This window comes from Rhinatrema bivittatum, chromosome 1 (genome assembly GCF_901001135.1).
Source record: "Rhinatrema bivittatum chromosome 1, aRhiBiv1.1, whole genome shotgun sequence".
Lineage (NCBI taxonomy): Eukaryota > Metazoa > Chordata > Amphibia > Gymnophiona > Rhinatrematidae > Rhinatrema > Rhinatrema bivittatum.
Window position 1 is genome coordinate 500,335,460 of NC_042615.1, and position 27,787 is coordinate 500,363,246.

Sequence of the window (27,787 nt, forward strand, 5' to 3'; positions counted from 1 at the left end):
CAAAGGGGCCTACCACAAGCTCCCTCATGTCTGTACAATGGTGGTAGGGTCTCACATTCAAGTTAATATCCACAAGTCATTTTCTACAAGCCCCTGAAAGCCTACCTAGGTCTCTTCTTCAGCAGCTGGAATTAAAAATAAATTTCCCCACACACTTCTGCTATAAATCAGTATTTTTTTTTTTTATTGGTGTGATTAGCAAAAACAAACTATAGAAATACAATGGTATTAAAATTAGTGAGGCACAGGTGGCACAAGGAGCTGGGTAGAGCCTCTGGCATCAATGCAGAGGGCAAGGCATCTTGTTTTAGACACAATGATTGGCATTAGGACAGATTGAAAGGCTGGCACTGTCCGTGGCTGTGGAAGTTGCTGTGTCCGTGGCTTATGGACATATTTTTGTATGGAGTGTTTCACTATAGCAAATGCCTCAAAGCCTGGCAAACTTCCCTCATACGTCACTGTTGCCTCCAAGGTCCTCATCTTCCTGACACCTCCTCGCCCAGAAGCTTATCCAGTAGCAGCTCGCACATATACAGGCAGCGGGGCACATGGAAACAGCCTACAAGGGGAATAAGAGCAAATACAAACACCACAAGTACAGATTGTGGGAATATCCAAAAACGGAAAGAACAAAAAAAGTTTGATATTTCTTTCAACACAGGGTGCTGGAATTCCAAGTTTCCGCTCCGAGAAAGGACTTCTGACCCCAGTATCCTCCAGCAAAGAGATAGGGTAATAGCAAAGGAAAGCATTTTATACATGTTACAAAATTCTTATTTCTAGTACAGCAGGAAAATCACTAGGTCCCTTTTAACAATGAATATAGGAAGTGTTGTGCTGAGTTAGTCCAATGGCCCAGCGAGCCCAGCATCCTGTCTCTGACACCGATCAGTCTAGGACCCTTGGAAGTACCCAATGGGGAAATCCATTCCCTGTTGCTCACTTCCAGGAATAAGGGAGGGTGATCCCCACATCTGCCTGGCTAATAACTAATGGACCTGCCTTGCAGAAACTTGTCTAAACATGTTTTAAGTCCAGTTTTGTTAGTGGCCTTGATGGATGCCATCAAGGCCACATCAAGGACAACAAATTCCACAGCGTGACAATGCCTTGACCTGGTCCTTGGAACCGAGAGGGGGAAGCTCCAGTCCCTCAATGGAATGCAGGACCGGGTGCAAGGGGTAACAGCGACTGAGTCATTTGGCAATAGGGATCTCCCTAGTCATCCTGTTAGACTACTTTAGATACATGGATTATCACTGCCGATTAGCAGATGAAGACAGAGGACACCTTAGCAACAATGCAATCAAATTTGACAATCACAGGAGGGAACATAATAAATAATGCAATAGCATTTAACTTTAAAAAGAGAGACTGTAGCCACTCCTGAAGTGTGTACATATCTGCTGACAATACCTTTACCAACATTTTTTCCTAACAAGCTTGCTTCAGCTAGTAGTGCATCTTAGAGGGCAATTCCAAAAATTTGTAACCTGCCTAGCTAATAATCAAACCTTTTTATTCTTAAGTTAATAGAAGTTCAGTTTACTCAACAGCAATGTATACATTTGTAACTCCAGCAGCAATGTATTAATGTGTAACTTCAGCGGCAATACATTAAATTTGTAAGCGCCCCAGCTGCTAATCAAACTAAGCTTCATTTAAGAGGTGGGGTGGTTACAAAGTAATACATTGGAGTTGATTAAATTTAACTTCTGTTGAGGTTAAGAGGTTCTTTTGAATTCTCTCTCTAGGTTTCAAGCAACTTCAATTTTGCAAGAAGTAAAGATGTCTGATGAAATGGGATCTATAGGAGAGGGGAGAAATTCAATTTCAAAGAGCTATGCTTTTACAAAAAGTAAAATTTCAGCAATATTTAAATCAGCGGGTCGCGTTAGCAAGGAGGCGCCCTTGCTAACGAGAACCCAATTGGTTTTCGTGACTTGGCTGTCTGCCGGTAAGGAAAACCCGATGCTAAGGGTTCAGGAAGCCAACGCTTGTCAGTCAAGCGCCGTTTCCTGAACCCGACTGTCTATTTTTAATCTTTGTTTCTTTTATTTTTCATCCTACTTAATACCACAATGATATTAAGTAGGAGGCAGAACAAAAAAGCAGTTTTTTTCTGCTTTTCTGTACTTGTTTCTGATACACTCAGCTATTAATGCCTGCTCCAGGCAGGCGTTAATAGATGACAGTTAAATGTGCGTCCGAGATGCACATTTTTTTTTTTTTTGCATCAGGAGTGAATGCCTAATAGCCTCATTCACATGCATTTGCACATGATGAGCTCTATTAGATTCACTCCGCTTGGACGCGCGTTTAATATGCGCTAATTCTCTTATTGCATTAGGGGATTGATTAGCGCCTGTTCTACCTGCGTCCGACTGCAGGTTAACAGTGCACTTGGCTGAGCGCACTGTATTGCATCATCCTCCAAGTGTGCCACCTGCAGCTCCTCAGTATTGATTAATACCCAAGCCAAGATTCAGTAGAAAAAAAAACACAAAAACTTATAAAAACCCCATCAGGGCGAACAATAAAGCCAAAAACTCAAGGGTTGGATTCCCCTGAACCTAGGACCCCAGATCTGGACCTTAGCCCATAACATTCAAAAAGAATAAGGAAAATCCCTTAGAGACTTCTTATATATAGCAGCTAACCACCAGGCAAGTCAGTCTTTCTGGACTGATCTGTGGTATTACAGGAATGAAAATTAGCAGGTAAGACCCAATTTTTCTTTCCTGAACATACCCAGATCAGTCCAGACCAGTGGGATGTACCAAAGCCACACTACACCGGGTGGGAACCCAGAAAACCCGTTCTTAGAACGCTTTCCCCGAAAACAGCGCTCTCCGGTGCCCGTACATCCAGATGGTAATGTCTTGTAGAGGTATGTAGAGAGGACCAGACCGCGGCCTTACATATTTCTTCAGGGGATACCAACTGACACTCTGCCCAGGAAGCCGCCTGCGCTCTTGTAGAATGCGCCTTTAAACCTGCTGGAATAGGCCAACCCTTGCCAATATAGGACAAACAAATGGTCTCCTTCAGCCAGTGAACCAAGGAGGTCTTGGACGCCTTCTCACCTTTCTTCGGACCCCCAAACACAAAAAGATGGTCCGACTTGCGAAAGGAATTAGTGACTTTCAAATACCAGATCAAGACCTGGCGAACATCCAACAGGTGAAGGTCTCTACCCGACATGAATCTTGAGACCAATCCGGAAACCTGGGTAACTCCACGGATTGATTTACATGGAAGGCAGATACCACTTTATGCAGGAATGAAGGTACCGTACGCAGCGACACCTTATCAGCCGAAATGCATAGGAAAGATCCCGACAGGAGAGAGCCTGCAATTTGGAAATGCATCTAGCAGAGCAAATGGCCACCAGGAATACCACCTTCAAAGTAACGTTTTTTTTAGGGAGGCCTGTCCCAACGGTTCAATGGGCAGAGCACAAAGCACCTGTAAAACCAGGTTAAGATTCCAGTCCGGACAACTTATGAATGGGAGGGTGAAGATGCTTTACCCCTTTTAGGAAACGGATAACATCCGGATGTCTGGCCAGGGGCTTGCCACTTATCCGGCCCCTGAGGCACCCTAGAGCCAAAACCTGGACCCAGAGGGAAATATAAGCCAAGCCCTGCTGTAGAAAGGCCAAAATGTGGGGAATGGTCACAGAGAGCGGCACTACACCTTTTGATCACACCAAGCCTCAAACACTTTCCACACCCTGACATACGCCATGGAAGTAGAGGGACATCTAGCCTTGAGGAGGGTGGAAATCACTGGTTCCAAATAACCCTTCATGCGTAACTGCTGCCTTTCAAAAGCCAGGCCGCGAGAGAGAAACGATCCTCCTGATTCGACAAGGTAGGCCCTTGTCGTAGAAGGTCCGGGAGATAGGCTAGGTGCAATGGACCGTCTGTCGCTAGCTGAACGAGGTCTGCAAACCAGGGGCACCGTGGCCATTCTGGAGCCACCAGGACCACTGAACCTGGATGTTCTTCTATGCACCGAAGGACCTGACGATGAGAGGCCAAGGAGGAAAGGCATAGAGCAGAATCCCGGTTGGCCACTTGTACATGAGGGCATCTAGTCTGACCGACCTGACCTCCTTCTTGCAACTGAAGAACCTCGTTGTCTTCGAGTTGGCTCTGTTCGCCATGAGATCCAGCTGGGGAACCCCCTATCTGGCACAAATGTGATTTCAGGCCTCCCGAGACAATTCCCACTCCCTGGGATCCAGCTGTTGCCGGCTGAGGAAGTCCGCCTGTACATTGTCCATGCCTGCCATGTTACCTTCCAGATGAAACTTGGCCCAAGCAAAGAGGCAATGAGCTCTTGGGCTCTTGGTTCCTCCCTGTCGGTTGAGGTATGCCACCGTGGTGGCGTTGTCCGAGAAGACACGAACCATTCTTCCCCGAACCTGAGGCAGGAACGCTACCAATGCCCTGCGGATCGCTCTCGTCTCGAGGTGATTGATGGACCAGGACGTCTCCAGCAAGGACCAGGTGCCCTGGGCTGCATGACCGAGGCACACCGCCCCCCAGCCTTGGAGACTTGCGTCCGTCGACACGACCACCCAATCCGGGACTTCAAGGGGCATGCCCTTCTGTAAGTTGGTCTCAGATAACCACCACTCCAGGCTGGACCTGACCTGCTTTGACAACAGTAATGGCAGCAGTGCTCTCTGCAATGGTCACATGTGAGCGAAGGCCCACAGCACTAACTCCAACGTGGACGCCATGGAGCCCAGAATTTGCCAGTAGTCCCAAACTCTGGGGATTTGAAGATGTAGAATGTGAAGCACTTGTTGCTGTAACTTGCGCATCCTGTCTGCTGTGAGGAACACCTGGCTGATCTGGGTGTTGAAACGAGCTTCCAGATATTCCAGGGACTGAGATGGGGTCAGATGACGTTTCGCACCATTGATCATCCAGCCCAGTGACTGGGGAAACTGCATCACCCGGTGGACCGCCCGCCAGCACTCCTCTTCTGATTTCACTCAAATCAGCCAATCATCGAGGTACGGGTAAACTAAAACCCCCTCCTTCTGGAAAGCCGCCACGATTATCATCACCTTGGTAAAGGTGTGCAGCGCCATCACCAAGCCGAAGGGGAGATCCCGGAACTGGAAATGCTGTCCCAGAATCTTGAAGTGCAAAAACTGCTGATGATTGCTCCGAATCGGAATGTGTACAGCAAGTAAGATCCAAGGAGGCGAGGAATACCCCTTTGTGGATGGCCACGATGACCGTTCTTAGAGTCTTCATCCGGAAGCGCAGAACCCTCAAACTCAAATTCACCTGCTGTAGGTCCAGGATGGGGCGGAAAGTACCCTCTTTCTTTGGGACCACAAAATAAAAGGAGTACTGACCCTTTCCCTTCTCGTCCAGCGGAACTGGGGCAATAGCCTCCAGACCAAGTAACCTTTGCAATGTGTCCTCCACCGCGGCTTGCTTGTTGCGGGAAATGCAGTGCGATTCCAGAAAAGCTTCCTTGAGCGGACGAGAAAATTCTAAGGCGTAGCCAACCCTTATTACTTCCAGCGCCCACTGATCTGAGGTGATTTTGGCTCACTCTTCAAAGAACTGGGACAGCCTGCCCCCGACCGTCACGCAAGAGGAGTGGGCGAGCCTGATTTCATTGGGCAGGTTTCCAGGCTCCCGCTCCCTGGCTGAGCCACTTCTTGCAGACCCGTTAGATCCCTGAAAGGACTGCTGTCGAGCCGTGGATTGTCTGGAACCAGAGTGGGGGCGGCCGCCCCTCCTGACCTGAATCTTTGAGGGTCCCAAAAACAGTTCCGTGGAGCGAAGGACTTTTTGAAAGACTTCTTGTCCTCGGGCAACTTGTTACCTCTGATGTCTCCCAGGGCTTCATAAGCTGGTCCAGATCCTCACCAAAGAGAAGGTTCCCTCGAAAGGGAAGGTTACATAATTGAGACTTGGAGGATGCGTCCGCCGCCCAATTTTGGAGCCACAGCAACCGCCTGACCGCTAGCAAAGAAACCGTGCTCCAAGCTGAGGTGTGCACCAGATCGTATAAGGTGTCTGCCACATAAGCGACTCCCGCCTCCAGCCGGGCTGCCTGGGAAAGAGACAAAGCCCTGGAGGAAGTTGAATCCTGAGGTTTCTGAATCCAACACAAACAGGAGCGCTACATCATGCTTGCACAGACTGCTGCTCGAAGACTCAAAGAGGAAACCTCAAACAGTCGCTTAAGGTGAAGCTCCAGCTTGTGGTTCTGAACATCTTTTAGAGCTGTGGCTCCCACCACTGGGATGGTAGTCTTCCTAGTGACCGCCAACACTGCCGCATAAACTTTCGGAGTCTTAAGGTGCTCCAACTGTTCCTCGAGCACCAGATACAGTTTAGCCATCGCCCAGTCGACCTTGAGACCTGTCTCCGGAGCGTCCCATTCCCAACTAATAAGCTTCTGGATGGGCCCCTGAGCCCGTCCAGGATCGGGTTAACCCCTTCATTAATTATCAGATTCTTCCTGAGCAAGCTTCAGCCCCAATTCCTCCAGCACCAGAGGAATAAGGGGTCGCAACTCCTCCTTCTTAAACAGATGAACCACATGTGGATCGTCCCCTTCCACCCCGGGCTCCCCCTGCATCTGAGCGTCCCTGCCAGCATCCAGATTCGGGGAGAGTGTCTCATCCAGGTCTGCCGCAGTGTCCTCCTGGGGCGAGGGTATGTCTTCCCCCTGCGGGTCATCCGAGCCGTCAAGATCCCCACAGGCCAAGACAGCAGGTGAGATCTGAGCATCGGCGCATGACCTGGGGCATTTCGGGAGCCCTCAACATCCCTCCTGGGGTTTGCGCTTCGCCGACTTCCTGGCCAAAAAAGCCTCGTGCATGAGGAGCACAAACTCAGGCGAAAAACCACCCAGGCCAGTTTAGTCACCACTGGAACCTGACTCTGTGTCCCCCATATCCCCATGTCCCGGTTCCAGACCCGCGGGGGGCAGCGGGGGAGGGTCTTCCTGGGACTCCTTCCTGAGAGGTGCAGTTGAACTTGCAGGAGACTTGTCCCTGGAACCAGCCCCAGAAGCCGACACACGCACAGGCTTCTTGGGCTTCAGCCTTTTAGAAGAGGCCCCTACACCTCCCTTCCCCCGCAGCACAAGAAGTGCACAGGGAGAGGGAGTCCAGGTAAGCCAACCACTCACCACAGGCTTTACATGCCTCTACAGAGGCTTTTCTGCCATTTTCGCCCCGCAGCGACGTCCCCGGGGATCCCCCCAGGTAGGCGATCGTAGGGCTGCCGAGATCGCACGGGAAAAATACGATCCTCAAAAATGGCACGTGCGCCAAAATTAGCCCAGCCCCGCTGAACAGACGTGCGGGAAGGCAGCCGGCAGAGAAAAAAAAACCAAAACCAAAATGTTCGCCGAGCCAAAATTAGCTCGGCACTAGTGATAAGCGAGGCACCTACCACCGCCGACAAGGAAAGTCGCATGGCCCTGAAGAGGCTGCCTGCTCCCCCCTCCAGAGCCCTCCTGCCCTTGAGAGGCTGCTGGGCTCAGCCTTGCCGAGCAGACTGAGACAACCGGCAGAGCCACTGACACAAAAAAATTAAGGGGAAACTTTTTTTTTTTTTTTAAATAGTATTGCAGAAATGGATATGGCTTGGCCAAGTGTGATTGCTATTGTTTGTTTTCCTGTATTTTGTAATATTTCAAGTTAATTGCTCTTCTGGTTTTCTTGTATACAACCTGACCTCCCAATAAAGATTAAAAAAAAAAAACAAAAAAAACCCAAGGTTCTTTTGATTAGTAATTGGGCTGGTGACAAGACAAAGAAAAATCTGAAGGAAAATAAAAGGAGAGAGTTAAGTCTCCATGAGATATGGAGATTGTTTAAAAAAGATCAGCTTCGAAGCCCAGATAAAATATATTCCATAAATTAAAAAATGTAGGAAGATGGCCAAATGATTGCCAGCATGGCTAAATGGTAGTGCGAAAGAGGCTATTAAGGCAAAAAAAAAAAAAAAAAAAAGCTTTTAAAAAAGAAAACAGGAGCTAGCCAGGAAAAGAGGAAGGCACATAAAGCACTAGCAAAGTACCGTATTTTCCGGCGTATAAGATGACCCCCAACTTTTTCAGTTAAAATATAGAGTTTGGTATATACTCGCCGTATAAGACTACCCTTCTGTGTCACTACATAACCATACTGTATGTGGTACCCAGTATACAACAACCAGCCAATCACGGCAAGCGATGTACCTTACCGGCGATTGGCTGGTTGTTGTATTCAAATCCTGCTTGGATTGGTCAGCTCTCCCTGCCTGCCCAGCCCTCCCTGTCTCCAAGACTATCAGAGCGGTAACGCATCCCTCTGGCCCGCCCTTGTATCCTATTACCGGTACCTCCTTCTCTGCCTCTCGGATCTCACTCCTGAGGACTGCAGTGAAGCGGCGCAGACGCGCATGTGCGAGATCCGAGAGGCAGAGGAGGAGGTACTAGTAATAGAGATGTGAATCGGAACCGGAATCGGTTCTGATTCCGGTTCCGATTCACATCATGTTATTTTTTTCATCCGGCCCGATCGGGTTTTTTTTTTTTTTTTTTATCGGCTGCGCCCGAGCCGATAAACAAAAACCCACCCCGACCCTTTAAAACTAATCCCTCAGCTTCCCCCACCCTCCTGACCCCCCCCAAGACCTGCCAAATTAATTAAATACAACCCCCACCCTCCTGACCCCTCCAAGACTTGCCAAATTAAATACAACCCCCCACCCTCCTGACCCCTCCAAAACCTGCCAAATTAATTAAATACAACCCCCCACCCTCCTGACCCCTCCACAAGATCTGTCAAATTAGTTTTCTACAATCCCCCACCCTCCTGACCCCTCCAAGACCTGCCAAAAGTCCCTGGTGGTCCAGCGGGGGTCCAGGAGCAGTCCGGGAGCGATCTCCTGGACTTGGGCCGTCGGCTGCCAGCAATCAAAATGGCACCGACGGCCCTTTGCCCTTACTATGTCACAGGGCTGCTACCGCTGCCATTGGTCGACCCCAGTGACATAGTAAGGGCAAAGGGCCCTCGGCGCCATTTTGATTGCTGGCAGCTGACGGCCCAAGTCCAGGAGATCGCTCCCGGACCCCCGCTGGACCACCAGGGACTTTTGGCAGGTCTGGGGGGGTCAGAAGAGTGGGGGGGTTGTAGTAAATTAATTTGGCAGGTCTGGGGGGGGGGTTTGTTAGATTTTTTTTATATTCGCTCCATAAGACGCAGACATTTTTCCCCCCACTTTTGGGGGAAAAAAGTGCATCTTATGGAGCGAAAAATACGGTAATTATTCGCCCTATAAGACGACCCCCGGCGTATAAGACGACCCCCAACTTTTGAGAAGATTTTCAGGGGTTAAAAACTCGTCTTATACGCCAGAAAATACGGTATATGTTTATACATGTGGAAGCCGTTTGAAGATTCACTCCTAAGAAAGCAAGCCAAAAGAGAATTTGAGAAAAAAAAAAAAAAGCTTGCCAAAGAGGTAATAAATAGTTTTCAGGTACATCAAAAACAAGAAACCTAGAAGGGAGTCACTCGGGCCTTTAGATGACCAGGAGGAAAAAGTGGTACTCAGGGAGGATGAAGCCATAGCAGAAAAACTGAATGAGTTCCTTACTGTGATCTTCACTCCTAAATCTTTGAGATGTGGCCAGCAGAATGGAACACAATTCTCAAGGTGTGATCACAGCATGATTAATACAGAGGCATTGTAATGCTCTCAGTTTTTTTTCTCCATTCCTCCCTAAATACTAACATTCTATTTGCTATTTCGATTCTGCTGCAAACTGCTGAAGATGTCAACCTATTGTCTACAAAGACTCCAAGGTCCTTTTCATGAGTGGTGACCTTTAATACTGAATCCAGCATCGTATACCTATAGTTGGGATTATTTTTCCCTGTGTGTATCACTTTGCACTTGTCCACATTAAATTTCCTCTGCCAATTAGATGCCCTGTTACCCAGTCTTGCAGAGTCCTCCTGCAATTCCTCACAATATGCTCATGTTTTAACTACTTTGAATAATTTTGTGTCAACTGAATATCGGATCATCTCATTCCTTGCTCCCATTTTCATATCATTAATAAAGATGTTGAACATTGTTCTCAGTACAGATCCCTAGGGAACCCCGCTATTCATCTCTCTCCACTGGGAAAGCTGACCATTTAGTCTTATTCTGTTTCTTATCCCTTAACCAGTGAGGAGTCTTTCATAAGGCACTTTATCAAATGCCTTCTGAAGAAAAAAACAAACAAACAGATACACTATATTGACAGGCTCACCATTATCCATATGCTTCTTTACACCTTCACTAAATCTGTGCTGGCTCTTCCTCATTAAGCCATGTCTATCCATATACCCAGCAATTCTATTCTTAATAGCTTCCACTATTTTGCCCATCATCGATTTGAGGCTCTCACTGTTCTGTAGTTTCCTATTCACCCAAAAGTCCTTTGTAAAAATTGGTGTTACATTAGCTATCCTCTAGTCATTAGCTGCAGTGGCAAATTTTAATGATAGGTTATAGATTTCTAGTAGCAGGTCTGCAATTTCATAACTCTGGGGTTAATACCATCAGATCCTGGTAATTTACTACTATTTAGTTTCTCAGTTTGCTCTAGCGCCTCTTCCAGACTCACAATGATTTGTTCAGTTCCTCTGAATTATCACTTACAAGGAATGGTTCTAGCATAGGTATCTCCCCAGCATTCTCTACAGTGCTATGTATGGCCTTATCCTCCCCGATTGCCACTTTTTTTCTCCTGGCCATCTAACGGTCAGATTCCCTCACAGGCTTCTTGCTTTTGATGTATTTGGAACTTTTGATTATTAGTTTATGCATTTTGGCAAATTTGTCAGATTTTCCTGGCCCGCCTTATTAAAAAGAACATAAGTGCCATGCTGGGTCAGACCATGGTCCATCAGGCCCAGCATCCTGTCTGTGATGGTGGCCAGTCCAGGTCACAGGTACCCGGTAGATCTCCAATAGTTGATCTATTTCTTGTATCTCCCTCCCAGGGATAAGTGCTGGCTTTCTCACATCCACCTGGCTAATAATTAGTTATAGGACTTTTCCTTCAGCAACTTGTCCATTCCTCTTTTTACCACGTCCTCTGGCAACAGATTGCATGGCTTGATTGTGGAACAGTGCTTATGTTCTTTCCTGATTTCCTCAGTAGGACCTGCTTTAATAGATTTTGTCCCTTTAAAATGCCTCGTCACTCCCCAGTTGTTTCTACTCAGTTTACTGGTTTAATACAATAAAACGGGTGGGTTTTTTTTTTTTTTTTTTACACACATTTGAATGCTACAGGGTAACAATGGAATAGGAAATCCAAGCTGTTTCTAAAATTTATGAGAATTTGGTTAAATAGCAGAAGAATGGTCTCTACAAGCTGCAGAACTAGCTGAAGACACACTGTTTGCACCTTTCCCAGGATTACCACACAGAGAGAAAAGTGAGGCAAGCAGGAGAGATCAGAGAGTCGATGGACCTCTGGTCTTCTTTCAATGCAACCAACTGTGTAGCCAGAAAGTTCTGCAGATATGAGGTGGGAGTCACAGAGCACACCAAGCTGGGGATGTTCACCTTCTTCCCTCAACCCATTTTGTTGCTTACCTTTAAAAGGCCCTCCTTTAATATTCAGAGCTACCTTTCCTTCCTGGCTCAGATAACCAAACCACTCTCCATGCTCAGGATCTGTGAACTGCTAGGCAGAGAGAGAGAGAGAAAGGGAGAATAATCTGATCAGAGACAACACTGAATAGTACCAGAACCCAGAAATGTCCTATTTCCCTTCCCTCCCTCTGTGTCCTTCCTTTATTACTTAATGTGAGATGCACTGGCTGTCACACATCTCAAGGTGGGAGGTGGATCTGGGCAGGATGTGCTGGCCGTCATTCACTCCAGGGTGAAAGTTGAGGGGGTGGTGCTGGCTATCACACATCCTGGGGTAGGGGGGATGGGTAGTGCTGGGCTTGAGAGGACTTGGGTGGCTGCACTGTACCTTGCTGAAAACAAACTCGAACACCTTCTGGAACAGCTGCAGTAGTTTGGGGTCGTGCGTCTCCGAGTAAGCCATTAAGAAAGCGATCAAGGCTTCAGTGTGGGGCCACCACATCTTCATATTCCACTCCAGCTAAGAACCAATAAATGCATTATATTTATAGATACTGATATTATGCACGTCATAGGAAGTTTGGCGACATCTCTGACCCTCTACCACGTGATTGGTGATAGTGTAGACTGGTGATGACCATCACCACTGCTCGGCTGCAAGATAAGAAAATTGGTTCTTACCTGATAATTTTTGTTCCTGTAGTACCACAGATCACTCCAGACCATGGGTTATGCCTCCCTTCCAGCAGGTGAAGACAGAAAAACTTGAAAGGCACCCTCACTTAACCTGGTGTGCCTCCTGCATCCCTTCAGTATATAGAGTATCAAAGCAGAATAAGACTAGCAATGAATCAAGCAAGAAAAAACTGCAAGAACATATAAACATGTAACTTTCTTTCTTAGTATGTTGCAATAACATAACCTGAATAAGAGCGTGCGGACTTTTGAAATACAGATCTCCATGTTACCCACTCCTAATCCTTGGGCAGGTGTCTGGACTGATCCGTGATACTACAGGAACGAAAATTATCAGGTAACAACCAATTTTCTTTTCCCTGTACGTACCCGGATAAGGCCAGACCATGGGATGTACCAAAGCTTCCCTACACTGGGTGGGACCGTGTGAGTCCCGCGCGCAGTACACCACTGCCAAAATCCCCGGGAGCCTGAACATCCAACTGGTAGTGGTGAGCAAATGTGTGGAGCGTCTTCCAAGTAGCCGCTATGCAAATCTCCTGAGGCGATACCAACTGGCATTCGGTCCATGAAGTTGCCTGACAGCGGATAGAATGGGCCTTCAGGCCCTCAAGAACAGGTCTGCCTTTGCAAATGTATGCAGAGGAAATGGCTTCTCTCAACCATCTTGCAATCATCGTTTTAGACACCTTATGACCCTGGGGCCACTCCATAGGACAAATAAATGATCTGAGAGGCTGAAAGAGTTTGTGACTTCCAAGTAACGTAACAAGGATCGCCGAACATCTAACAGACGAAGCTCTCATGCGAGTTGTACATCGTTCGACAAATTAGGAAAAGCCGGAAGCTCAACTGATTGATTTAAATGAAAAGAGGATACCACTTTAGGCAAAAAAGATGGAACAGTTCGAAGAGACACCCCCGAATCAGAGATCCTCAAAAAAGGTTCCCTACAAGAGAGAGCCTGTAATTCAGAAATTCTGCGAGCTGAGCATATAGCCACCAAAAACACCGCCTTCAAGGTAAGAACTTCAACATCATCATTTTAAGGGGGTTCAAATGGCGGATCACACAATACGCGAAGAACCAAATTAAGACTCCACGACGGGCATACCATACATACAGGGGGCTTCAAATGGATTACTCCTCTGAGGAAACGTACCACATCTGGATGAGACACCACTGAGCTACCAACCAAAGTGCCTAGGGCTGCCACCTGTACCAGGGATTTAAAAGACAAACCCTTGGCTAAACCATTTTGCAAAAAGGCTAACATCTGAGCAATCGTAGTGTGTCGGGGAAGAATATCTCACTCACGACACCACATCTCAAAATATCTCTCCGCACTCTAATATATGAGGGAGAGGTAGATGTTTTTCTGGCTTGAAGCAGTGTAGTGATCTAACTGAGGAGAACAGGGAGAAGTTTCCTATCCTACCGGGGGTCTAGTGGTAGCTGGCCTCGACGGCGTTTTTCCTTCCAATTTTGAACTGTAACCCGAATTGCCTTCAAGACGCTGACGTCACTTCCTCCAACTACCAAGGTATTTAAAGTGCCTTCCCTATTCATCTAACTGAGGAGAACAGGGAGAAGTTTCCTATCCTACCGGGGGTCTAGCGGTAGCTGGCCTCGACGGCGTTTTTCCTTCCAATTTTGAACTGTAACCCGCATTGCCTTCAAGACCCTGACGTCACTTCCTCCAACTACGAAGGTATTTAAAGAACCTTCCTGCGGCGCGTAGTCAACGCCGGCGCGTTGACAAAGGTGCGCGGCTTTGTCTGCTCGACTTCATCTAGCTTGGATTTGAATGGCTTGGATTTAAAACTGGATGAATGTTTACGTTTCATATTTCAAGATCCAACTGCTCTCCTCCACTGGTACCAAACCTTGAGTAAATCGAGTAGAAGAAACTGTTGTTTTATTAGTAATAATGTCTAATTTAATTCGATGCCTCATACGAAGCGCAAAGGCAGAGTTCGTGTGGAGACTCCGACTACTCCAACATTGACTTTGCAACCCAATATAATGGGTTTCTTCTCTCCTGTGAACACTTCCACTCCGTGTAGGCAATCCGCTACATTGATAGACATAAGAGCACACGTCTTCAATGTTGGATACTTATACATCTTTGAGCCCCGGAGCTCCAGTTATCCCCTCTAATCCTAGTGGACTCCAACATCTAATCCCTGAAGCAACCGACCCCCCAAAGTTGGTGGCCGGAAGTGCATCCATCGGAGAAGGGCTAGATGGTAAAGGATCCCTTAATATGCCCCTTGGAGAGTCTGGAAAGAAACCTGTCCCACAGCAACAGATTTCTGGAGCAATGGGTGGCGAAAATCCGGACTTGGTCACAGAGGCATCAACATCTAAAGATAGAGGGGACTTGAACATGGGGGGTCCTGTTCAGGGAATTGAGATAGGGATTCAACCTCTGGGCCTGCAATTGGTAGAGAAAAAAGAGATAACTCTGGAATTGATATGGAAGGCATTGATATCCTTAGAATCCTCTATTACTATGTTAGCGAATACTATGCTTGGAACTAAGAACCATATATCTCAACTAGAACTGGTTGTGAAAGAAAATGTTGGAAAAATAGATGTAATAGAAAAACAGTTAGTACAGTTACATGGTATTCAAGAAAAAATGATACAAGTGGAAACATCAAATAATAGGAAAATAGAAATTCTTGAGAATGAGGTCAGATATAAGAACCTAAGGATTGTTAATTTCCCATGTGTGAAATTGCATCTACCCTTAGATATCTTTAAGAAATATGCCACAGAGATTTTACTGTTCCCTAGTGAAGCAATACCACCAATAGCCAAAATATACTTTGTGAATGTGGGAAAAAAAGATACAGTAATATTACAGGGTAATAGTAATCAAATTCAAATGGAGAATGGGAATTTAACTGACTTTTTAGAACAGTCCTTGGAGACTCAAATAGAATTTAGAGGAACACTACTGGTTACTTTCCTATTCCCTTCAGACAGAGATTCATTTCTTTCGCAACAGATTAAAAACTTTTTTAGGAGGGAAAATATGGGTATACCCAGACATAGCCAGGGAAACACAGATGCGTAGGAAAAAATTCCTTGCAATGTATCAAGAAGTTAGAGATCTCGGTGCAGATTTTATAGTAAGGTATCCAAGCAAATGTGTTGTTAAATTGAATAACAATAGGTATATATTTTTTGATCCAATTCAATTGAGATCCTTTATCAATGCAAGGATTCCCGCAGGTATAGGATCCCACTCAAAAACTGGAGATTCAAAATGATAGTTCGCAATTACCTGATTTTTATAAATATAAATGTGCTCAATATAGAATCCGGTAAGGTACCTTATTTCCTTTTACAGGTCAGACAGGTTTTTTTTTTTTTTCTTTTTTTCTTCTTTCATAAATGTGATTTCAAAATCAGTTGGGATAATGTGGAGGAATATTGTTTGTTTTTACATGTTTATGAATATTTTTATGTAATGAGGAAAATTTTCTGATCTGACTGGTTCATTGATAATTTTATATATTGTCTATGTATTAAAAGAAAAAGTTCAATAAATAAATAATTTAAAAAAATAAAATAAAAGGGATTTATACAGACATAGATGGCAGGTATTTATCTCTGACTCTCACAATCAGGGGTGAGTTGTATACTTTTCTTTCTGTTTATGGTCCTACTTCTTCTAAGGCGGAATTTTATCAGACCCTGTCTCGTAAACTAGAAGGGAAGATTGAAGGACAGACGATTGTAGGCGGTGACTTTAACTTGACTATTAATCCCAGCATAGACACTTCCAGTGGCCAAAGTTGTGACTCCAAGGCTGCTAGAAGTGCTCTGAAATATTTTATGAGGTCCCAAGGGATTATTGATATTTGGCACACCAGATATCCTAAATCCAGAAACTATACCTTCTTTTCCCATCCCAATGAGAGCTATTCTAGGCTCGACATGTTTCTAGTCAATACCATTTTAGCACCGAGAGTCATAAAAGTTGATATTGAACCAATTCAATGGTCTGACCATGCCCCAAATTTGGTTCACTTTAGACATAATGGATTATGACAGAGGCTTGCGTTTTTGGAGATTTTACGACTCCCTCCTTGATGATTCTCAGTATATTCCTCAAATCAGAGCTGAAATAACAGAATATTTAGAATACAATGATACAGGAGACGTTAACCCTGTGGTAATCTGGGACTGCCTCAAGGCAGTACTGCGGGGCAAGTTTATTGCTCGCTCTACTTATCTGAAAAAACAAAGGGAAAGGGATAGAGAGGGACTCCTTGCAAATTTAAAAAGGCTGGAAGAACGACATAAGGCTGACCCCACCTCTTCTACCCTTACCACTCAAATAATGGATGTACGCAACCAGATAGCCTCTATAGACGCAGCAGCCTTAGCTTATCAGTTAAATCTAACTCAACATAAATATTTCGAAGGCGGCAATAAAGCCAGGAAGCTTCTAGCCCAAACGCTTAAACGTAGGCAATCTCAATCTATGATAGTCAAAATCAAGGCGCACAATGGGGACATGTTAACTGATAATAAATCTATACGGCAAAGGTTTTGCATTTCTATTCCGAGCTATACTCTCGGGATGCAGGAATAAGTTCAGAAGGGATAGATGCATACTTGGATAATGTCCCTTTAAGGGAACAAACTGAGTCTCAACGCGCTGATATGGAAAAAGATATTACTGAAATTGAAGTACATCAAGCCATTAAATTGCTAAAACCCGGGAAATCGCCTGGACTCGATGGCTATACAGGTCGATTCTACCAGGCTTTTTCTAGAGAATTGGCCCCCTTATTAGTCAAATTCTTTCGAGCATTGAAGGAGGGCACTCCTTTATCGCCTGATGGTAATACAGCCCGGATCACTATTCTTGCTAAGCCAGGCCGTGACCCGACGCTCTGTGGATCATACCGTCCAATATCCCTGATAAATATCGACTTGAAGATACTGGCTAAAATTTTAGCGACTCGCCTAAATAGTTTTATAGCGCAGATCATTCATCCGGATCAGGCTGGCTTCATACCAGGGCGCCAAGCCAGTGACAATGTGCATAAAATCTTAGACATGATCTGGTGGGTAACTAAACATAATACAATCGGCCTTGGCTCTCTCAGTCGATGCCAAAAAGGCATTCAACATGGTACATTGGCCCTATCTCTTTGCCCTCTTGCATAAATTAAATTTTGGAGATTCCTTTTTACAACGGTTGACGCGCTTATATGATAATCCCCTAGCTTGTATAAAAGTTAACGGGGGATATTCTGGTACCTTCCTGGTACGAAGGGGAATGAGGCAGGGGTGTCTGTTAGGGATGTGAATCGTTTTTGAACGATTAAAATTATCGTCAGATAATTTTAAAATCGTCCAAAATCGTTAGAGTGCACAATACAATACAAATGCCCACGATTTATCGTCAGGGGCATTTGTATTGTATCGTTAAATAGGGCACACCAAAAAAGCCCCTAAACCCACCCTGACCCTTTAAATCGACCCAACCCGACCCATCGCTATTTTTTTTTTTTACGGAGGCCTGTGCCGCAAAAAAAAACCAACAACCCCATCTGACCCTTTAAAATCGACCCCCCCCCCCCCCATCGCTATTTTTTTTTTTTACGGAGGCCCGTGCCGCAAAAAAAAAACAACAACCCCATCTGACCCTTTAAATCGACCCGACCCATCGCTAATTATTTTTTTACGGAGGCCCGCGCCACAAAAAAAACAAAAAACCCATCCGACCATTTAAATCGACACCCCCCCCCCTCCCGACCCATCGCTATTTTCTTTTTACGGAGGCCCGCGCCACAAGAAAAAAAAAACCCCATCCGACCCTTTAAATCGACTCCCCCCCTCCCGACCCCCCCAAAACCTTTTAAAGTTACCTGGTGGTCCAGGGGGTCCTCGGGGGTCCTCGGGGAGAGAGCCAGGGGGGCCTCGGGGAAAGATTTCCCAGGCATCAGCTGTTCTAAAAAAAAAAAAAAATGGCGCCGTTGCCCCTTTGCCCTTACCATGTGACAGGGTATCCGTGCCATTGGCCGGCCCCTGTCACATGGTAGGAGCACTGGATGTCCGGCGCCATCTTTACTCATCAGCCCATATTATACTATGGGCTGATGGCCGGCGCCATGTTTAAAGATGGCGCCGGCCATCTTTACTCATCAGCCCATATTATACTATGGGCTGATGAGTAAAGATGGCCGGCGCCATGTTTAAAGATGGCGCCGGCCATCCAGTGCTCCTACCATGTGACAGGGGCCGGCCAATGGCACGGATACCCTGTCACATGGTAAGGGCAAAGGGGCATCGGCGCCATTTTTTTTTTAGAACAGGTGATGCCTGGAAAATCTTTCCCCGAGGCCCCCCTGAATCTCTCCCCGAGGTCCCCCGAGGCCCCCCTGGACCACCAGGTAACTTTAAAAGGTTTTGAGAGGGGTCGGGAGGGGGGGGGTCGATTTAAAGGGTCGGATGGGTTTTTGTTTTTTTTTTGCGGCGCGGGCCTCCGTAAAAAAATAATTAGCGATGGGTCGGGAGGGGGGGGGGGTTGATTTAAATGGTCGGATGGGTTTTTTTGTTTTTTTTGCGGCGCGGGCCTCCGTAAAAAAATAATTAGCGATGGGTCGGGTCGGGAGGTCGATTTAAAGGGTCGGATGTGGTTTTTGTTTTTTTTTTTGCGGTGCGGGCCTCCTAAAAAAATGTGAATTGGAATCGGAAACGATTCCAATTCACATATCGTAATGATCAGATTCGAGCTCCCCGCAGCCGAATCTGATCGTTAAGACGATCTGGCACACGATTCACATCTCTAGTGTCTGTTATTCCCCGCTCTTATTTGCCATATTCTTGGAACCCTTTGCTGTTAAGTTGCGAAATGACTCGCGTGTTCAGGGGATAGCCCTGGGCCAGTTCTCATCTAAATTGTCTCTATTCGCAGACAATATTATGATCATGATAACTGAGCCACAGACTTCTCTGGTTTATTTGACTGCTGCCTTGGAGGAGTTTAGCTCCATCTCAGGATTCCGCATTAACTGGATAAATCTGAAATATTGAATATAAATACCCCCTCTGTCATAGAGCGTGACTTACAACAGCAATTTCAGTTTAAATGGGCACAGAAGAAATTAAAGTACCTGGGTGTCTATATTGGGGCCACTGGTGATGAATTCCAATTGAACTATGATGCCCTTTGGCAGAAATTATCCAGGGATCTCGAGGAATGGAATAGGTATAGATTTCATGGCTGGGGAGGATTGCAGCGGTAAAGATGACCATTTTTACCCAAGCTGCTCTATTTATTTCAGACTCTCCCAATAGCTATTCCACCTGCTACACTTCGCACTTGGCAGAAAAAACTGTCTTACATCTGGGGTAAATAAGCAGCCTCGGACAGCACGACGGATTCTATACCAGCCGAGGATAAAGGGTGGAATGGGGGTTCCTAATCTGATGAAGTATTATTTAGCCGCACAACTTAAGAACATTGTTGATTGGCATAAGCAGACTCCTCCTAAATTATGGGTACATTTTAATCAACAACTTTTGGGGGATATCCCATTAACTAGCTTACTATGGCAGCCTAAGAAAACGTGGCTGCTCTCACCTAAGGTTCACTTACCTCCCTCTTTGAATCTAGCATTAGAATTGTGGATTAAAGATAGCCCTCTTTTATTAGGCACCAGGGAATATCATCACCGCACTTATTTATATGCCAATTCGTCTTTCACCCCTGGTTACAAGTCCGCTATCTTTAAGCACTGGGAGACTGAGGGAATCCGGACTTGGGATCAAGAGTGGGGCACAAAGGATATCCTCCCCTTTGCAGATCTGCAAGCTAAATTTGATCTCCACGACTCAGATATTTTCCCATACCTTCAACTAAGACATTTTGCGAATTCACATCTCTAGGGGGCCACTTTAGTCAAGGCCACTCGGAGTACGAAATAATATGTGGTAAAGCTGATCAGACCTCAAAATTATTGTCCACACTGTATGCAATGCTGAACTCTGCTCCCTTTGTGAAACATAACCATATAGTGGCATGGGAAGCTGACCTTCATATTACAATGCAATTGAAAGATCGGGAGGCTATCATTTTGCAACTGGGCAAGGGCCTCATTGCAGCATCCCTGATTGAAAATTCACTAAAACTGTTTTATAGATGGCACTGGACTCCAGTGTGTCTCCACAGAATTAGCTCCCGTATTTCTAACAGGTGCTGGAGGGAGTGTGGTGTTGTTGGAAGCTATCTTCATATGTGGTGGGAGTGTAAGGAGATTCGCTGATAATGGAATGATGTTGAACAATGGCTTACACAATTATTTCACACTTCAATAACTGTGGCCCCTAAGCACGCGTTACTGGGTGTCAATATTCTCCCTAAAGGGAGCGCTAATAGATTAATAAACTATATCTTCACAGCTACTAGGACAGTGGTGGCAAGACACTGGAAATCCCCCTTATGCCCAGGAATTGCTGAAGTTAGGGGTACTTTGGCCAAATTATGTGTATTGGCGAAGATTACAGCGCACCAACACAACACAATTGGGACTTATCAAAAGGTATGGCAGCCATATCTTACCTGGAGGAAGCATACCACCTGACTCCTATATTTTTCTTCTTTTTTTTTTGGATTCTCTTGACTTTGCTTGGACCTCTTATGGATAGCCATAAGTTCTGTCACTAGTTTTCTACATTATTACTACCACACGAGTCCCCCTCCCTATGTTTACCTTCTATGCCTAGTGCATAGTATTATTTAGGTGCACACACAACCTCCCAGATAGATGAACGCAGGTAAGGTTGGGTGGGTTGGGGGGGGGGGAGGGTGGAGGGTTTGGGGGGGGGGGGAGAGAATGACGGGTTAAATGAATCAATAAGAGACACATGTTGAGGATACGTACTGCTCTTTATTGTAGTTTCTTTGCGTACTTGCCTCATTGTCAATTGCACAGTTTGTATTAGGTATGTGTACATGTCTCAATAAAATACTTTAAATTAAAAAAAAAAAAAAAAAGAAAGGGAGCTGCCTTCCCCTCCCGGAAGGAAGCGGGAGCAAATACCGGCCCGAGAAAGCTGCGCGGACAATTCTCCACATGCCACACACAAAGATGGCCGCGGCATCGTGAAGGAGGGAAAAAGGCCAAAACTCGGCAAAAACGCAGCGAAATTCGTCAAAAGCGCGGCGATTCGGATTGGGAGGGGTCCTGGATTGCAGCCCACCAAAAAAGAAAAATTTTGATTTTTTTCTTTTTAAACGCTGAGCTTGGCACGAGGTAAGAGAGAGACCGGACCACCGGTAATCTCTTCCCCAGCTCCTTACCTGACTGGAGCCCTGCGGGGTTACCAACCCCAGCTCCTTTAACCTGCCACCAGAGGGGATAACCCCGCAGGATCTAACAACCCCCTGGGAGGATTGGGAAACACTCCCTGCTGCAGAAGACTTCTTTGGGGTTTTTTTTGTTTTGTTTTTTTAAACTTGCTTGATTCAAAACTTTATACAGCTAGTTCACTCTTAATTATATATCAAGGGATAGCCTACACCCCAGAAACAGGGCAAGACTGCAGGGTTTGCACCACTTCCATCTGCTGGAGACAGAGAAATACTGAAGGGATGTAGGAGGCACACCATGTTAAGTGAGGGCGCCTTTCAAGTTTTCTCTGTCTCCACCTGCTGGAAGGGAGGCATTACTGTGCGATAAGTACAGGGAACAGCAATATTATCCCTATTCTAGTGACATCACTGCTGCCCAATTAGCAAGATTGCAACATCATCGATATTTCCAAATATTCCCCAATGTATGTTAATAGTACTGACAGTGGAGGGTACCTACCTGTGTGGGGCAGTGCCCATCCACATCTAAGAAAGAGAAGAGACCTCCGTGCTCCTGGTCCCAGCCAGCCTGGAAGGACTGCATCATGAAGCCATCTATAGCCACCCTGCTGAGCTCTGGGTCTTGGTGTTTCACAGCATGGCGCAGGAGGAACCAACCTGCCTCAATGGCGTGCCCTGTGCCCACATTGGGGGAGGGTGGGGGGGAGAGAGAAGGAAGAGTCACTCGGTGGGGAGGCCAAGCACCTACATCTCACCAAGTCTTGGGGACAGGCAGTGCCACGGCCCTCTTACTTTTGCTGCCTCTTACCAGGATTCTGGTGCCGGCCCAAGCAGCCAGGCAACTCACGAGCATCCGTGGACACGTTCTCCAGGACGGCCTTCCCGCTGCGCTGTGGAGAAAGCACACACAGCCCAGGGGTCAGCAGAGAGACGCCCTCTTATGGAAATTAACAAGTGGATGTTTCCTAGGAGGCAAGATGTGGCATTTTGTGCTGGTGGTACAGTCCCCCACTACAGAGAGGGTCACTATGAAGCTGTTTATTTTAGATTTTTATATTCTGCTTTACAGCACTTCGATGACACCCAGAGCAGTTCTATGGGGATTGCTGAGTGTGGACTAAACTCACTACGCTAGCTGTTGCAACCCCCGGATCTGTTCTGATCAGGAGGAAGCAAAACATCAGGGGTCCTAGATATAGGAACTCTCTCACCATCTTAAATAATCACTCTCCAGGCAGTGACTGGTGTTACAACTAAAGTAAAGTATACTGGGTTAAAGCATCTGCAGTGGTGACAAACTGACAAAAGTACACACTTTGAGAGATGAATCTTTTTTTTTTTTTTTTCTGTTACACTATTGCATTCACATTAAAAGTTGGACACTCCCTTCCAGTGTTAAATTGGGCTGAATTTTCCAGGCGATTGGTCCTAGAATTATTCTACTCTCTGGGACAAGCTCTAGTACCTGTATTCCAATGGGATGATTTGGGAATATAAATCTTTAAATACAAACAAAATTAGACAAATAAATGATCTGCTCTTATCCTTGCCCTGTCTCCTTCTTGTGTTGGATGGGCACTCTCCTGGGACTCCTCTGCACCTCTTCGTTTTATAGCAGTTCCGAATGGGCACCTGGTACGCTCGCTTTTCTTTTCCTAAAATGGTTTGACGCCAGCTACACTAACTGGAAGAGTTGGGATAAAAGTCCTCCGCTCTTGGGGGCGGGAACAAAAAAAAACCACACACACACACAAAAAGGCTCAGTGAGGTTTACAAATCCTTTTCTGGAAAACAAACCCAATCAAAGCATCAAAGGTGGAGAGGATAATAGGAACGGGAAGCTACAGGACTCGCTTCCCTCTCCTGCAAACTCCCTTTTCTCTCAGGGAATGCGGCTTCTGCCTAGGACACAGCAAAACTGTCGTGTACTGTCGTGCTGTGTACCTTCTTCACACAAACTCATCTCCTCTTGCTCTGGACCGGGGGGGGGGGGGGGGGGGGGGATGTCTCTCAAAACCCTGGAATGAGCTACTGTGGCACCACCTATGGGCGAGTGGCTTAGCAAACAGTACAATCCTGATGCTTACTCTAACTACAATATCTCCTTACTGTGAGAACATATTTATCTAGCAAGGATCCAAAGGTTCCTTACACTGGGATCAAAGGCGCTGAGCATTAAGTCACTAGGTGCTGCGATTTCTCATCCCTTAACGGACATTTCTTAGGCTTTCTATAATGATCTCCCATGGATGATGGGTGATGTCTCGTATGGCATAAAAGGTGATGTGCTGGCTAGTTTATAGGTGTTTGTGATAAGTTGTTAGATACCCAGGTTGGTAGTACCTATGGCATAAAAGAAAGATCTCATGTTGGTCAGGTCATTGCAAGTCATAGATGCTCTGCACTGTCGGGCCGATTCAGTAAAGTCTGCTCTCCCGGCGCGCGCACACAGGCCACTCGCCTGTGCACGCGATTCTGTATTTAAATTAGGTGGTGCGGTAGGAAATGGGCAAAAGGAGGCGGCTGTCAGCGGGTTTGACAGCCGACGCTCAATTTTGCCGGTGTCGGTTCTCGAGCCCGCTGACAGCCACGGGCTCGGAAACCGGACGCCGGCAAAATTGAGCGTCCGGTTTTCGGCTCGACAGCCGCCGGTCCATTTAAAATTTTTTATTTTTTACCCTTCGGGATCTCCGACTTAATATCGCCATGATATTAAGTCGGAGGGTGCACAGAAAAGCAGTTTCAGGTGCTATGAGTACCATTCACATCTATGAGAGCGCACTACACACAGGAAAAAAGGGAATAAGTGTCAGGGTATCTGGCAATACAATTCAACAGTTCTCTATTGTGGTTGTAAGAGGGCATATCAGAAGCCTAGAGCTGCAGAAGATATCTTAGGCAGTACCTGCAGATGCTGCTGGATTTGCTGCACAGCCCAGCCGCCCACCTCAGAGTACTTCACCCCCATAGCCTCATCCGCCTCCTCCAGCTGCTGCACCAGACACAGGAGCATCATAGGCACAGCCATTGCATTTGTGGGCACCGTGCCTCTTAAAGCAGGCCGCCCCAGCTCTGAGGGATCCTGCCGCACCCAACGGATGATCTCATCCATCATCTCTACAGCTTCTTCCTGTGAGACAGAGAGGAGAATGAGTTTGGAGGTGCAATGGAGCAAAGCTCCTCTGTATGCTTCTCCCCTCACACGCGCACACACACTCGTCCTGCCCTCTCACGCACCTGCCTGTACCCTTCCTACCTCACACGCTCACCCTATACTTTTGCTGCCCAGTGACTCTCCATAGTTCATCCATGGCCATCACATAGAAACACTCGCTGAAGATGGTGCGCTGGACCTTCACTGCTCTCCCGTCACGGGTCAGCACAAATGCGCACTTCCAGGATCCAGCAGAGACTTTGGCATGGCGGATCAAGAACTCTCCCCCTGGTGGAGAGCAAGGACAACTGCATCACCCCCTAGCTCATTAAATAAAAACAGAGTGTATATATATCCCCAGCCCAGGTAGTAATTATTTCCCAAAACTTCTAAAAGGGCAAAAAAAAAAACAAAACAAAAAAAACCCCCAACCTCAAATCCTTTTTTGCAAGTTAAAACTAGTGTTTGAAAAGCATTGTGGGACTTTTACCCCCAAATGACTTATACTTGAGCATCCGCACTCCCTGACCGTGCCAGGATCCTTCATGGGACAGGAGTGGAAGGAGAGCAGGACGACAGGTTCCTCAGGTTACCTGCTATTCCAGCAATGAGGATTTCAGGACGATGGAACCTTGGGAGGGTCCTGTACAGGCGGCAGTATGTCCAGACCTGCCAGCGAGAGAGCAGAGCTGGGGGTCACGCAAGGAGGGCAGGAGGAAGAGAACGCAAAGCCAGGCTAAGAGAAGGTCACCGTGAGAGAGAGCGAGCAAGAGAGAACAAAACCAGGGCAAAGGGGAGGCCAGAAAGCAAAGCCAGCTAAGCCCCCACCTGCACTCACCTGCCTTCCCTGGAGCCAGACATATTTCACCTCATCATACACAGCCCCTCCTCTATCCAGGCACGTGAAGAACCCGCTGCACACACACACACAAAAAAACATGCCATAGTTAGCTACACCAGCAGGGTGACACATATGCACAATACAACAATCCATAAAAAGCCGCCAGAAATGTCCCCCACTGTGGATCATTCTAGAGGAGGTATTAATTGGTTTCTTCTATAAAATTAACAGAACCCATGTTCAGCATAGAGGTTATAAAGCAATCATTCACCCATATTCCTGGTCATGGGAGTGTCTCAGCCAGAAATCCATGGTTCTGTCCAGCTCCTGCTGGATCTGATCTCTCCAGAGTCTCAGCTGTTGCTGGTCCATTGGGCCCTGGTTATAGAAAAGAAAAAGACACAACTTTATACCCACCACTCCATCCCTGTCCAGGTTTTCTGCTCCACACCAGCCCACGCTTCCCTTTCACATCTCCCCCTCCCCTCATCTCATGCTACCCCTTTATCTCCCTACCCCCACCCCTCCCCCTTGTGCTACTATTACTATTTTATCGTTTATTTAGAGCTAACTGATATACGCAGCGCTGTACAGACACTCATCAGATGAATGCAATCCCTTCTCCATGGAGCTTACTACCTCATTAAAACAGAGAGACAGACATAAACCCGGTTTGGGTTAAATCAAGAAAAGCAGAGAAAGGTGAATTAGGTAGAATTAAAGGAAGAAAACTGGAAGGAATAAAGACTCTGCTGTCTAAACAATCAATACAAGAAAAAGCAGAATCCACCACTCTCTCCCTAACCTTCTTCCAATTTCTCTAAACGGCGGGGGAGGGGCGCGCTTACAGTGTTCGGCAGAGCCTCCCTTGGGAGTAATTAGTAACACAAATATCACCCACCCAGACCTCCTCTCCTGCGGGGGGAGAGAGAGAAGCTGAAGACCTAGCAGCAGCGAGGAAAGCCCTTCAGTGTCCGTCTCACCCCAGCCTCCCTCCCCCAGTGGGAGATCCTGTCATGTGAGCTCTCCCTACCACCTGATCCTCACTTCCCCTGCAACAGGCAGGCAAGTGAAAAATACACAGAGCTCAGCAGAATCTCTGCCTATAGTGCTCGTCGCAAGAAACAGCAGCAACTGCAAATCCCGTGATGCGTTCAAAATCCAGGGCTGGCGCCCGGAGCAGCTTTATGGCTCTGCAGCGCGGTGCGCCGTGACTCTTATGGACCTCATGTAATAACGGGCGCTGGGCACTAGACACATGCTAGTGCGGTGGGGCATTCCCTCCCAGCCCTCGGGGGCCACAAACAGGATATCCCTAATGAAAACTATTATTTGCATGCGGTGGAGGTAGTGTGCACGCAAATATATGTCATGCCTATTCATTAGGGATCTCCTGACAACCCACCCTGTCTGTTGCCGTGGAGGGCTGGTAACGAATACCCCTGTCCTAAAGAGCTGCTGACTGACTGACAGGAATCGGTCAGAGACTCGTTTGCTGTAAGGTTACTTAAAAAAAGGGAAGAGGTATCCGGGGAAAGCTATGAGAGGAAGGTACCTGCTCCAGGGAGCTTACTTGTTAAGTGCACGCAGGATTTTGCTTAGGAGAGAAACAGTTCATTTCTGGCACCTTGATCCTTATTTTTCCCAAACTGTTTGTTGCACTAGCAATTTGTGTATCGCTTTGGACTTTGCTTTTCTTACCCTCACTGCCAGCAAAGAGCATTTATTTTTTTAACAGAAGCTTTGGAGTTTGGTGATTTTTAGAGGGACTGGGCTGATGAACAGAAGAGCTCCGGTGCGAGAAAACACCTATGGGCCTTGAAAAGAGAACTTTTACCCCAGTGCGGGAACCGCTGGGAGGCCTTGGAGCCCTGCCTTAGGCCATGACTACTCCCAGCGAGCCCCTGTGCCCGAGAGTTGATCAGGACAGGGGCTACACAGACACAAGTCCTTCCCCTTTGCTCTCACCAGGGATAGGTAGACATAAGATAGCTGCAGATTAACCAGCCCATGGACTCCTGCTCCTGGTGGAAATCCTGGCAGCAGTGCTAGAGATGGAAGGAAACCTTAAAAAAAAGTTTCACTCTAGGCCCTCTTTCCAGTCTTTA

General features: G+C 46.6%; 1 protein-coding gene across 4 annotated transcripts; it reads right to left on the reverse strand.

Annotated features, from left to right (window-relative positions):
* Positions 1–161: 161 nt before the first annotated feature.
* On the reverse strand, positions 162–27,787 carry RENBP (renin binding protein). Of its 4 annotated transcripts, none has more exons than XM_029609644.1 (11): positions 27,648–27,787; positions 25,951–26,057; positions 25,677–25,752; positions 25,432–25,507; positions 24,954–25,126; positions 24,590–24,814; positions 22,493–22,574; positions 22,184–22,359; positions 12,031–12,162; positions 11,643–11,733; positions 162–562 (listed from the first exon to the last, which is right to left on the reverse strand). In XM_029609644.1, the coding sequence occupies exons 2-11, from the start codon at positions 26,049–26,051 to the stop codon at positions 480–482; spliced, it is 1,215 nt and encodes a 404-aa protein (XP_029465504.1). In that variant the 5' UTR covers positions 26,052–26,057; positions 27,648–27,787; the 3' UTR covers positions 162–479. The 4 variants fall into 4 exon arrangements, with proteins under 4 accessions (XP_029465504.1, XP_029465495.1, XP_029465521.1 ...); XM_029609635.1 differs by lacking the exon at positions 27,648–27,787 and adding an exon at positions 26,581–26,838; XM_029609661.1 differs by lacking the exon at positions 27,648–27,787 and adding an exon at positions 26,581–26,835 and having other exon boundaries at positions 11,643–11,730.